Below are 15,373 nucleotides of genomic sequence, written 5' to 3' on the forward strand. Positions count from 1 at the left end.
CTTTGTTTGGCTTGTGCTGGAGTTACACGAGTGAACACGTGTCTAGATGGCTGAGTGGAAGCGCGCGCGAAAACTTTGCCGCGTAGTACTGATGTAAGCAGACTGTTCCGTCTGTTGTGACTGTATTCTTCAACTTTATAATCTTTACTGCAGTCAGCATCTTTTACAGATGTTCTGTAAAGTTGACCGTTACCGAAGTCTCGCTGAGGAACTGCGACAATGCTGTTAACTGTCCCCTTGATATCTTGTAAGCCCATGTCATGTAAATTCATCTTCAGTGTTTCATCGGATGTTATCTGACATCGTTAGTTCAGGTGTGCGTCTCTTCCTTCAGCCACGCGTTGATCCAACATAGCCAACATCTAGTTGTAGTGTGCAGTTGCGTTATCTTCTTATCTTCCATCTTTAAGATCTATTACAGGATTCACTTATGATCTTGTAATCTCAAACCCTGATGTATCATGAAGGGCTCCGATGATGAAGGGGAAATCTGCTATCGTTGAACGGCAGGACATGCTGACTCTGATTATAATCCTCCCCGTGAGTGCCTGCGCGCAGGTTGATGAAGGTCCAAGTTGGAAAATCCGTATCTGCGCAGTCTGCAGAATCCTGGAGAAGGACTGGATCTACTTCTGTGTTAGAATCCTTCCTGCTGAGACGCTGAAACTGCGTGGAGGCTCCATCGTGGACTGCTAACGCTAAGCTGGCGTTCGTTGAATCCTCCAGGCTTCTAGCTGCTGATACTTTTGACGGTAAAGATCTTCGCGAACGTGACTGTTCGTGAAGGCCTTCATCCGAGACTGCTTGCATAGCTAATATTCCTTCACGCAGGGCGACTGTCATCTGAGGGGTCTGCTATGCTGAGCTGACGTTAGTAGAGTTCTCCAGACTTCTAACTTCAGAGGGTGAAGTTGGAAATTTCCCTATCTAAAGATCCATAATGACATGAGTCTCTGTATGTAGATCTGTATGACTATGTAGAGCTGCGTGCAGGTCCTGGTGTGACCATGTATTCCTCATGGAGTCTTGAGTCTTGAGCCTTCAAGAAGGCTGATTGATGTAATCTCCCCTCTGTAAGATGTGGAGTGCCTGTGTGCAGGTTCCCGATGTGAGTCTAAGTCCGACGGTGATGATGATCAATATCTGCGGCGTCTGTAGGATTTTGGAGAACGCTTCAATCTGCTTCTGTGTGGAGAATCTTAGAGGCTCCTTCGGGGACGTGTAAGGCTGAGCTGACGTTGGTAGCGTTGTCCAGACTTCTAGCTTCAGACGAAGATCGTCAGGTGCTTGGGCCTTCGTGCAGGCTTTCTCTTCATCCATGCAGGTGCGTTGGAGAGGCTGCTGAACCTTCGTGCAGGCTTGTAGTCGTCGTAGTGGTCTTCGTAGCAGCTACCTCCTGCGCGAAGCGACGTTCCATCATCGACATCATCTGATCTGTAAACTGTTGCATAAACAGCCTCAGGTTGAAGTTCTGCGACGTATGTTGAGACTGCTGCAGGGTTGATGATGCTTCTGAGAACGTTGAGGCCTCTTCTAAGGTACACTGCACTTGTGAAGAGTTGACGCTGTTGCTATCTCTGGTAACCGATGTCTGCATTGATAGAAGGTCTTCAGTCAATGTCTGTGCTGATATAGTTGCCAATGTAGCTGTTGAAGCAGGCTTCGTCTTCTTGCTGACGACTGTGACTTTAGGTATGATGATGGGGGCATCATCATACACGTCGGCAGTGAAGGATCTCGTCTTCTGCGTAGAGCTGTGAAGAGACTTCAACGAAGTCCTAGAAGCTGTAGACTTCTTCTGCACTGAAGAAGATCTCGTCTTTTTCGTCTGCGATGAGGACAGCTCCGTTGACGACAATCTCTACTTTATTCGAGACGGAGTTCATCACTGGAACAGCAACCTGCCCTCATAAAACGCTCAGCAATTCACTGGAATTATGAACATCGGCAGCAGTAGTTAACACAACCGTCCTCAAGGGCGAAGAAGGAGAGAGTGACAAACATAGCTGGTCATGTGACCAAAAAGGGTGCCAAAGGAGGCAAGGGAGACTACCGTGGGTGAGTGATGATTTTACATCCGTCTTTTAGAAGGGAACTTCATGGGATTTCAAGTGTTCCAGTATCATTCACAAGAAGAAGGAGACAAGCATTTAGCATGAGTCAAGATAAGGAAAACTATGTGAATTACAGCCGATGTACAGCTATAATTATCTCAATTAATAAATCTTGGTATATAGTGCAAGTTTGAGGACGTGAATTACAGCCAATGTACAAGTTAACTATAAAACAAGTGCAAAATGATTAAAACACCTCACATTTGTACATGGTAAAGTGTAATAAAACCTGCTCCTTATTCCAAAAATGATGAATCTGTCACATCCTTTCACTTAAATCCTAATCATGCCAACTGAACACGTTTCACGTATCTTACCTGTTCCCATTTTCAAACTCAGTTCCTGCACAGTCTGGCTTTGTCCACACATTGAACTCGTAGTCTGGCCGAGGTTCTGATCCTGAGTAGTAGCTGCCACCTGCAACACACACAGAGCTACAACTAGTAGGACACACAGAGCTACAACTAGTACGACACACACAGCTACAACCAGTAGAACACACACAGCTACAACCAGTAGAACACACACAGCTATAACCAGTAGGACACACACAGAGATACAACCAGTAGAACACACAGAAATACAACCAGGACACACACAGCTACAACCAGTAGGACACACACAAAGATACAATCAGTAGGACATACACACACATCTACAACCAGTAGAACACACACACAACTAGTAGGACACACTAGTAGGACACACAACTACACACATACAACTAGTGGGACACACACATCTACAACTAGTAGGACATACACACACAACTCTAGGACACACAGGGCAGTAGACACACAGAGCTACACAGTACATACAGAGCTACAGTAGAATGCACACACACACAACAACTAGGGGACACACACACATACAACTAGTAGGACACACACACGCACAACTAGTAGGACACACACGCACAGACACACACACACACACACATACAACCAGTAGGACACACACACATACAACTAGTAGGACACACACACACAACTAGCAACCAGTAGGACACACACACACTACAACTAGTGGGACACACGACAATGCACACACACATACAACTAGTAGGACACACACACAGTAGGACAACGCACAGTAGGACACACACACATACAACTAGTAGGACACACACACATATACAACTAGTAGGACACACACACACATCATACAACTAGTAGGACACACACACACATCTACAACCAGTACAACTAGTACACACACACACATACAACTAGTAGGACACACACACATACACAACTAGTAACTGGTAGGGACACACACACAACTAGTAGGACACACAACACACATAGTAGGACACACACACACATATACAACTGGTACACACACACACACAACTAGTAGGACACACACACACATGCCACACACATAGTAGTGGGACACACACGCATATACAACTAGTAGGACACTACACACACACACACACACATTACACAAGTAACTAATTAGGACACACACACATATATACAGTAGGACAACCAGTAGGACACACACACAATTAGTAGGACACACACATACAACTATACACACACACTAGGTGGGACACACACACACATGCAACTAGTAGGACACACACACATATACAATTAGTAGGACACACACATACAACTAGTAGGACACACACACATATACAACTAGTAGGACACACACACACATGCAACTAGTAGGACACACACACATACAATTAGTAGGACACACACATACAACACACACACACAACCTAGTAGGGACACACACACATACAACTAGTAGGACACACACATACAACTAGTAGGACACACACACATACAATTAGTAGGACACACACACACAACTAGTAGGACACACACACATATACAACTAGTAGGACACACACACACATGCAACTAGTAGGACACACACACATATACAATTAGTAGGACACACATACAACTAGTAGGACACACACACACAACAACTAGGACACACACACATACAACTAGTGGGACACACACACATACAATTAGTAGGACATACAATTAGTAGGACACACACACACAACTAGTAGGACACACACACATATACAACTAGTAGGACACACACACATATACAATTAGTAGGACACACACACATACAACTAGTAGGACACACACATACAACTAGTAGGACACACACACACATCAACTAGTAGGACACACACACACATACAACTAGTAGGACACACACACATATACAATTAGTAGGACACACACATACAACAACTAGGACACACACACATACAACTAGTAGGACACACACACACATGCAACTAGGACACACACACATATACACACTACAACTAGGACACACACATACAACTACAACACACACATGGGACACACACACACATACAACTAGGACACACACACACACAACTAGTAGGACACACACACATATACAACTAGTAGGACACTCACACATACAACTAGTAGGACACACACACATACAACTAGTAGGACACACACACACATACAACTAGGAGGACACACACACATATACAACTAGTAGGACACACACACACATACAACTAGGACACACACACATATACAACTAGTAGGACACACACACATGCAACTAGTAGGACACACACACATATACAACTAGTAGGACACACACATACAACTAGTAGGACACACACACATACAACACACAGAGTAGTAGAACACACACAGAGCTACAACTAGTACGACACACACAGATACAACCAGCAGGACACACACAGCTACAACTAGTAGGACACACACAGATATAACCAGTAGGACACACACAGCTACAACTAGTAAGACACACACAGATATAACCAGTAGGACACACACAGCCACAACTAGTAAGACACACACAGATATAAACCAGTAGGACACACACAGCTACAACAAGTATGACACACAGAGATATAACCAGTAGGACACACACAGCTACAACTAGTATGACACACACAGATATAACCAGTAGGACACACACAGCTCCAACTAGTAAGACACACACAGATATAACCAGTAGGACACACACAGCTACAACTAGTATGGCACACACAGATATAACCAGTAGGACACACACAGCCACAACTAGTAAGACACACACAGATATAACCAGTAGGACACACACAGCTACAACTAGTAAGACACACACAGATACAACCAGTAGGACACACACAGCTACAACTAGTATGACACACACAGATATAACCAGTAGGACACACACAGCTACAACTAGTAAGACACACACAGATATAACCAGTAGGACACACACAGCTACAACTAGTATGACACACACAGATACTGTAAACGTACTTATTTTCGCGTGGTGCAATTTTCGCGGAATTGACAGTTTAGACTACATCGCGCGGTCAATTATTCGCGCAATCAGTAATTGCCGGAACTGCCAGCTGTCTCTTTGGCCGCCACTAATAGCAGTGAAAACAAACAGAGTGGCTTAACCTGTCAGGCGGCGTTTATTGCTTACTCACAGGAAATCCCTATCTGTGCGATATACTAGTACACAGTAATCCGTTTACTCCCGGAAGAGATGAAAAACACATCAGTCTTATGTTCCGAATTCTGACGATTTGACGAATTAACTTATACTGTATATGAAGCTCTTTGTGATTTCAAACAAGCCGGGTTGTTGTGAATGAGATGATTGAGTGTTAGTGACTATTCGCTTCATGATGTACTGGTGAATGAAATCTTAATGAATAAATAAAATACTGCTGTATTATTTCTTTCCGAGTCGTTTCACGGTAATCTGTTTTGTATCAAACCATGTCATGTGACCAATTTCCATGGCGGCCACAACACACATTACTGTTTTCGCTAATTCGGCAATGGGATTTGGCTCATTATTTAATTATGTTTTGGGAAATCCATTACAGCGACAGTTAAGTATGATCAGTCGTCATTTTAAGATTCCCGTTGATTTCTGTCTTCAAACGTCATGTGTTATGGTAACAACTCAGGGGCGAGCGTGGCTAGACTGAATGAATGACAGGTTTATTCGCGGTGTATAAATTTTCGCGCTAAAATGTTCTGCGCGAAAAGCGCGAAAATAAAACCTGCGCGAAATATAATACGTTTACAGTACAACCAGTAGGACACACACAGCTACAACTAGTAAGACACACACAGATATAACCAGTAGGACACACACAGCCACAACTAGTAAGACACACAGAGATATAACCAGTAGGACACACAGAGCTACAACTAGTATGACACACACAGATATAACCAGTAGGACACACACAGCTACAACTAGTAAGACACACACAGATATAACCAGTAGGACACACACAGCTACAACTAGTATGACACACACAGATACAACCAGTAGGACACACACAGCTACAACTAGTATGACACACACAGATATAACCAGTAGGACACACACAGCCACAACTAGTAAGACACACACAGATACAACCAGTAGGACACAAACACACACACAGAGCTACAACCAGTAAACACACACAGCTACAACTAGTAAGACACGCACACATCTACAACCAGTAGAACACAAACACACACACAGAGCTACAACCAGTAGGACACACACAGCCACAACTAGTAAGACACGCACACATCTACAACCAGTAGAACACAAACACACACACAGAGCTACAACCAGTAAACACACACAGCTACAACTAGTAGTAGAACATCTACAACATAGAACACAGCTACAACAGAGTACAACCACACACACACACAGCTAGCAGTAGAACACACACACAGCTAATAGCGCACACACACACACACCTAGTAGAACACACACCTAATGCACACATGCACACACACACACACACACACACTAAAACACACACAGTGCTACAACCAGTAGGCGTTCCATGTATGACCTTCAAGATTCGGAAATTTCTTTGTATATCTTACTTGGTTCATCTTCATCTTCTCGGACTACTTTCTCGACACGGGTAAGGTTGCCAGAGTCAAACTTGGAGGTAAACAGTAGTCCCCCAACACGACTCTCCATGTTACAATCTGCAAGTACATCAAAATATAATGTCAGCTGAAGAAACAACATTCCAATGTATTACATCCTGCAAATAACTGATGACTATGGACATCGTATCGTGACATAGTGTATCGTGACATAGTGTATCGTGACATAGTGTATCGTCCAAACCCTACAAACCATGACCATCTGGAATAGAATTGGAAATTTTAATGTAAATTGTATATTTATATACTTATCCTATCTCATGACTTGCACCTCTCTCTCTTGCTTCGACTGTTAGTGGAACGACTGTAAACTTTTCTCCATAGGCCTCCTTGTCCATTTGCCCGTGCATTCCATGCTGCTCTCCTTAATTAGCTTCCTTGTTCCTAATAAAGCTTGCAGCATGCTCCACTAATTGCCCACGTGACTACCTTGAATGATCATTCTCATCTTGGAGCCAACGTTGTAATCTGAGTAGTGAGGAGGCCGGGCGGGCATCCACCGCGTGAGATAGAATAAGTATATAAATATACAATTTATATTAAAATTTCCAAATTTTAAAACTTATCCTATCTCACGACTTGCACTTATCCCACGGTTGGACGGCCGGGCCGCAGATTACCCTTCTGTCTGGACAGTGCGAACAGCTGGTCTTGGAGCTGTGTGGACTGATGACAACTGTAGATAGCGATGTACAAGGGAGGCCTGTAACGCATGCTCGCAATTCCTATGCTTGTAGTGGGTTCTCTGGAACCCCTTGGCTTACTAAGCACAACGACTCCCAGGGAGATGGGTGCTCCCGAGCGATGTGGTGTTCGGCCACAACCTTGTACAAGACAAGGTTAGTCAAAGGATGTGCCAGGCAACTTTGGAGGCAGAACGCAACGAAATCCACTGGAATACAGGAGTGTCACACTTCACTGACGTAATTGCTCCGTGGAGTAGAGGTCAGGAAGCGTGAATGTCGAACACCTCTGCATCGTCATACTGATTGTGCCTCAGGTCCGTAGGGCCACGCTAGGTGGCCGTATTCCGATGCCTTGGTATGGAGGCCAAGTGAAGTAGTTCTTGAATCCATATAATGAGAACAAAAGGTTGAGATCCAGTTCAACTTTTATTCAATATATACAAGGAAGTAGTAACGCGAATGCGGAACTGTCCCTCATCTGCAGAGCCAGTACAAGAGGTCCGAACTGGTGGAGTCCCTGGACATCCGTGACAGACAGGTCTCACAAGTAATGTGAAGAGAAGACTGTATCAGAACGCCAGAAGCAACCTTCCATGATAGCGGTCAAGGAGCAGTTGCTATGGAGGGCCATCGTCGAGGCTAGTGCACGAGTCTCATGAGGATTGGAAGTGGCTGTAGGAGGCAACCCTGCAAAGGTGTAGGCTCGCAGGATCGTGGCCAGATCCAGAAGGCCAATGTGGTCCGGGAAACATCAGTTCTTGAAGCGTTCGACAAGGGTATGAAGAGGCGCTTCCGTAGCTGTCGACAATCCTTGGAGGCAGCAAGGTAAACTTGTAGAGCCCTAACAGGGCAGAGTGTCAAATCTTCATTATCATCAGGCCCAAGAATGGTGGACAACAGGGGAATGGTAAACATCCGGTCCGGTTGCCCTGGCAGTTGGTTTTTCGCAATGAAGTCCCAGCGGAGTCTTGCCAGGCTTCTTCCGCTCGAACCACACCCGATTGACATCAAGCGCATGCAGCTCAGATATACGAGCAGCGGTAGCCAAAGCTACCAGGAAGAATGTCTTGAATGTATCTTGTTCGAAGTCCTTGGTTTCTAAAGGTTCATAATCTGTAGAAATCATATGACGAAGGACGACGGACAGATCCCAGGCCGGAGGTCTGAACTTCCTGGACTGGTCAGAGAGTCTATAGGAGCGTAGTAGACTCTGCAACTGGGGAACAATGGAAATCTTCGTGCCCGTGGTGGTAGCCAAAACCGAGTTGATGGCGGCTAAGTAGGTAGCTAACGTAGTACCCTCGAGTTTCTTAGTAGTGCGGAGATGCTGGAGAAACTCAGCAACGACCTAAGCTGAGGTGGAAGTGGGAGATGCAATTCCCCTAAGCTTGCAATAGTCTTCAAACTTCTTCCACTTGTTGTCGCACAAGGAACGGGTCGAAGTACGATGCGCTGAAGTGATAGCTGTGGCTACTTGGCGATAGTAGCCCTTAGTTATGAGAGGACTCTGAAGCGGCGCCAAACGTGTAGATTGAGGGTCTGAGGTGACCCGTGGCGCAGTTCCGAATGAGGGTGAAGAAGAAGGTCGTCCCGGTTGGGAAGCGGTACTGGGTTTGGCTCTGCCAGGCTTCTTAGGTTGACGAACCTTGTGGCGAAAAGATCTATTTGAGGCCGTGATAACGGGTAGATCATCGAATGAAAGATCTGGGGCAGTAACTTCCACTCTGTCGGGGATGGTTGGTTGGATCGGGACAAGGCATCGGCGATCACATGTTTTACCCCGGGAATATGTCTGGCTCTGGCTACGATGTTGAGTGAGTCGATGAGATGGAAGAACCTGATCGCCCATTGTAGCAGATTCGCCAAGCCTGTTGAGCCTTGATGATTTATATACCAAACCACTGTCGAATTGTCTGATTGGATCAGCAGACTGGTTGATTGAACCTCTGTTGCCCAATGTGAGATGGCTTGAATTACCGCCTTGAATTCCAGCTCGTTTATGTGAAGTACCCTTTCGTCGGATGACCACAGCCCAGCCACTTGGTGGTCAAGGAAGTGAGCTCCCCAACCCATGAGGGATGCATCGACGAATAGGTGATGAGTCGGTGCAAAGGGGATCATAGAGACTCCGGCGCAAACATTCTGTTTGTCGAGCCACCATTGAAGGACTGGACGAAGCGGTTCTGGAAGGCAAATTAGTTCCTTGGGGTTGTCGGCCTGAAGGTACGGGCGTAGAAATCGCCGTATCGGCTTAAGTTGGAGCTGGCCTCTGTACGTTAAGGCTTGAGCTGACGTCAGAAGGCCCAGTAGCTCCTGCCACTGTCGGAAGGTTCTTGCCTGAGACAGTGCTGGAGGAATGCATCGCTGAATCTTTATCCACCTGTCGTGAGGTACGAACATCATCCCCTGACGAGTGTTGAACAGTGGTCCGAAGAATTGGAGTTTCTGAGTCGGTATTAGTTCCGATTTCGCGATGTTCAACAGCGACCCTAACTGTCTGAGCAGCATGGTGGTGAACTGTAGCTGGTGAAGCAATACGATCGGATCCTGTTGAGCCTGGATGCAATCGTCTATGTAGCTTTCGAAGGTGATCCCTTGAAAGTGAAGGAAGCTCGTTATGGGCTTGGTAATTCGGGTAAAAAGCCACAAGGCCTAAAATTCCAAATGGTAGGACTTTCCATTGGTAGTGATTCCTGTTGAACACGAGGGGAAGGTACTTCCGGTGTTCTGGATGTATCGAACGTGAAGATAAGCATCCTGAAGATCTAGGCTGATGAGGAAGTCTCCCTTCGACGGGAGGAACCACCACAGCCAGCTCTGTTTCCTCTGCCACGGCCTTGAGTGGATGCGCCACGAAAAAGATTGCATAAATCCGGATTGGTAGGGGTGAGTCCTTGCCTTGCGTCTGACTTCTGTATCTTTAACAGTTCAATCGAGACTTGAAAGTGGGTTTCTTTATCAACTTTATTAGATACTTCTTGGATGCTACCATTGTAGAGGGCGTCAGTAAACCAAGGCTTGCGAAACAGTTCTGTTTTAAATTGCTCCTCCCATGAAGAGATGTTAAGGGGTCCACATCGGCGAACAGCAAGAGTGTAGCCCAAAAAATGAGACAACTGATCCAGGATAATTTAGAACTGGTCCAGAGCTAAAGTCATGCATCCTCGGATGTAAGCGTCTTGATCAGAGTAAGTATGCTCCGGAGCAGTGTTAACAGCATCGACTGCTGCAATCACGCAACTAATAGACGGCAACGTCTTTCTCACGGCTGAATCCATGTGAGCCAACTCTCGGTCCTCAATAATGTAGGGCGAAGCAGCTCGTTTGCCACACAGGGTTGAACAACAGACGCCGCTCTCTTGCGTGAAGGTACGATTTTCTGTCGCTGATACTTGATACGCTTGGCGGGAGTGGGATCAGATTCTGTTGATTTCCTGTCCCTATCGGCGATTCTCCGGGAGCAAACACGAAGGTAGGCCTTAAAATCCTCATCTTTTAGTGAATTACACTTGCCACATCGTTTGTTCCAGTTACATTGTCCAATACAGTCACTGCAAGACGAGTGAGGGTCGAGGGACGAATAATTCGTCTTGCATTGAGCACAAACTTTCCTTTTCCTTGAATGATTATCAGGTTTCCCCATGATGTTAGGGTGAAATAATGTCCCTTATATAAAGCACGTCCACACAGTCGTGCGACAAGAAAGAGAATGATCATTCAAAGTACTCACGTGGGCAATTAGTGGAGCATGCTGCAAGCTTTATTAGGAACTAGGAAGCTAATTAAGGAGAGCAGCATGGAGTGCACAGGCGAATGGACAAGGAGGCCCTTTGGAAAAAAGTTTACAGTCGCAAGAGAGAGAGAGGTGCAAGTTGTGAGATAGGATAAGTTCAAAAATTAATAATACCCACTGTGGTCAAATGTTAATAGTTAACTATAATAACTGGGTGTGTAATTGTTACCAGCACAACATAGCAGTCTCTGGCTACCTGGCTTACATGGATTACACAACAAGGTACCAGATGTTAGGACAACCTGGCTTACATGGATTACACAACAAGGTACCAGATGTTAGGACAACCTGGCTTACATGGATTACATAGCAAGGTACCAGAAGTTAGGACAACCTGGCTTACATGGATTACACAACAAGGTACCAGATGTTAGGACAACCTGGCTTACATGGATTACATAGCAAGGTACCAGATGTTAGGACAACCTGGCTTACATGGATTACACAACAAGGTACCAGATGTTAGGACAACCTGGCTTACATGGATTACATAGCAAGGTACCAGAAGTTAGGACAACCTGGCTTACATGGATTACACAACAAGGTACCAGATGTTAGGACAACCTGGCTTACATGGATTACATAGCAAGGTACCAGAAGTTAGGACAACCTGGCTTACATGGATTACACAACAAGGTACCAGATGTTAGGACAACCTGGCTTACATGGATTACATAGCAAGGTACCAGAAGTTAGGACAACCTGGCTTACATGGATTACACAACAAGGTACCAGATGTTAGGACAACCTGGCTTACATGGATTACACAACAAGGTACCAGATGTTAGGACAACCTGGCTTACATGGATTACACAACAAGGTACCAGATGTTAGGACAACCTGGCTTACATGGATTACATAGCAAGGTACCAGATGTTAGGACAACCTGGCTTACATGGATTACATAGCAAGGTACCAGATGTTAGGACAACCTGGCTTATGGATTACACAACAAGGTACCAGATGTTAGGACAACCTGGCTTACATGGATTACATAGCAAGGTACCAGAAGTTAGGACAACCTGGCTTACATGGATTACACAACAAGGTACCAGATGTTAGGACAACCTGGCTTACATGGATTACACAACAAGGTACCAGATGTTAGGACAACCTGGCTTTACATGGATTACACAACAAGGTACCAGATGTTAGGACAACCTGGCTTACATGGATTACACAACAAGGTACCAGATGTTAGGACAACCTGGCTACATGGATTACATAGCAAGGTACCAGATGTTAGCAACCTGGCTTACATGGATTACACAACAAGGTACCAGATGTTAGGACAACCTGGCTTACATGGATTACATAGCAAGGTACCAGATCTTAGGACAACCTACATGGATTACAGACCAGTTAGGACAACCTGGCTTACATTACATGGATTACACAACAAGGTACCAGATGTTAAGACAACCTGGCTTACATGGATTACATAACAAGGTAGGTACCAGAAGTTAGGACAACCCTGGCTTACATGGATTACACAACAAGGTACCAGATGTTAGGACAACCTGGCTTACATGGATTACATAGCAAGGTACCAGATGTTAGGACAACCTGGCTTACATGGATTACACAGCAAGGTACCAGATGTTAGGACAACCTGGCTTACATGGATTACACAACAAGGTACCAGATGTTAGGACAACCTGGCTTACATGGATTACACAACAAGGTACCAGATGTTAGGACAACCTGGCTTACATGGATTACACAACAAGGTACCAGATGTTAGGACAACCTGGCTTACATGGATTACATAGCAAGGTACCAGATGTTAGGACAACCTGGCTTACATGGATTACACAACAAGGTACCAGATGTTAGGACAACCTGGCTTACATGGATTACATAGCAAGGTACCAGATGTTAGGACAACCTGGCTTACATGGATTACATAACAAGGTACCAGATGTTAGGACAACCTGGCTTACATGGATTACACAACAAGGTACCAGATGTTAGGACAACCTGGCTTACATGGATTACATAGCAAGGTACCAGATGTTAGGACAACCTGGCTTACATGGATTACACAACAAGGTACCAGATGTTAGGACAACCTGGCTTACATGGATTACATAGCAAGGTACCAGATGTTAGGACAACCTGGCTTACATGGATTACACAGCAAGGTACCAGATGTTAGGACAACCTGGCTTACATGGATTACATAGCAAGGTACCAGATGTTAGGACAACCTGGCTTACATGGATTACATAGCAAGGTACCAGATGTTAGGACAACCTGGCTTACATGGATTACATAACAAGGTACCAGATGTTAGGACAACCTGGCTTACATGGATTACATAGCAAGGTACCAGATGTTAGGACAACCTGGCTTACATGGATTACATAGCAAGGTACCAGATGTTAGGACAACCTGGCTTACATGGATTACATAGCAAGGTACCAGATGTTAGGACAACCTGGCTTACATGGATTACATAGCAAGGTACCAGATGTTAGGACAACCTGGCTTACATGGATTACATAGCAAGGTACCAGAAGTTAGGACAACCTGGCTTACATGGATTACATAGCAAGGTACCAGATGTTAGGACAACCTGGCTTACATGAATTACAGTACAGTTTACACAACAAGACAACAGATGTTAGGAGGACCTGGTTTACATAAAACAGACAGACCTTTTGTTTAGGACTTCGATTATTCAGAGTACTGGAATCAGGAGTTTATTCATTTATAATCACTTGATTAATGAACCCTGATTGCTAGCAGCATGTCCTAGAAGCACTTACCTTACACAGGACACAACAGTAGGTTACTAGGTAGCTTGGCAAAGGATGCCTTGCTGTATGGACTGCCAAATTCTCTGTCGTTACAAACGGCATCCTGACATTGTGGCATTCTGACAAGTCATCACAGCACATCCCATACAGCTGTGTTCCACAGTGCAGCAGCTGTAACAAGGGAAACAGATGTTGTTGAGGGTCAGCTACAGGAGATCATGTTTCAGACAGGTTAGCATGGTAAGATTTGAGAGTCTTGTGATGTTCCTCACCATGTCCATATGTGGTAAACACTGCAGCATTACTAAACCAGGTTAACAAGCTAGTGTCGGGAATTGGTTGAAATCTCACAATTGATGATTGCTTCATTACCAACGAACAATCATCGAAAAAAATTGGTTAGCGTCATTTTTCAGATTTTCCTATCCAGGTTGTAATTACAGATATGTATAACATGATGCAACTTGCTAATTTAAAGTGATGACTAATATATCATGAACATAAACTTCCTGGAGTCTTAGAGAAATAATCAGTCATGACTTTTCAGATAGTGAAGTGAATTAAACACGTTTTCAGGCCCTGACAACTTCTAAGATATGTTCCATTGTATTTCAATAAAACAGTAGTTCCAAAATCGTTTATGTTCGATAATGAGAAAATGTGATCGATTGCTTGGTTCTTTTGGTCACTGCGACCAATCTTCGATTGTTTCAATTAATCAGAACACCACTATAACAAGCACAGAATACTGTAAAGTGCACTCATCTGTTTTGCTTATTTCATGAGAAATATTTCTTCTCATATTAATGTTTATCGAACTATGACATGATAACTAACAATTATATCAAAATCTAGTAAAAAACAGCTGCTGATGACAAAATAACTACAGTTAAACTGTTACTGGTCCTTCTGAAAATGTACAACAATGAACAGTTCCGTCATGTTGCAAAGTTGTTATGCCCCTAGATTTACAATTTCTGACTCTTAGAATTTATATGAAAACATTGTTAACTTGTTTATCTGTCAGTCACCATTATTATCAACAGTGAGC

General features: G+C 44.4%; 1 protein-coding gene across 7 annotated transcripts in view; it reads right to left on the reverse strand.

Moving 5' to 3' along the window:
• LOC124279888 (cytosolic carboxypeptidase-like protein 5) overlaps window positions 1-15,373 on the reverse strand; it is a 52,457-nt gene that overhangs the window by 34,813 nt on the left and 2,271 nt on the right. For all 7 annotated transcript variants that reach the window (XM_046715769.1, XM_046715767.1, XM_046715768.1 and 4 more), the window contains exons 2-4: window positions 14,332-14,493; window positions 7,013-7,120; window positions 2,432-2,531 (exon numbers count right to left, since the gene is read on the reverse strand). In XM_046715769.1, the coding sequence (XP_046571725.1) occupies window positions 2,432-2,531; window positions 7,013-7,112 (200 nt within the window). In that variant the 5' untranslated portion in view covers window positions 7,113-7,120; window positions 14,332-14,493. The remainder of the gene's footprint in view (window positions 1-2,431; window positions 2,532-7,012; window positions 7,121-14,331; window positions 14,494-15,373) is intronic.

Source organism: Haliotis rubra, unplaced genomic scaffold (assembly GCF_003918875.1).
Source record: "Haliotis rubra isolate DU_JTF1 unplaced genomic scaffold, ASM391887v1 Scf258, whole genome shotgun sequence".
Taxonomy (NCBI): Eukaryota; Metazoa; Mollusca; class Gastropoda; order Lepetellida; family Haliotidae; genus Haliotis; species Haliotis rubra.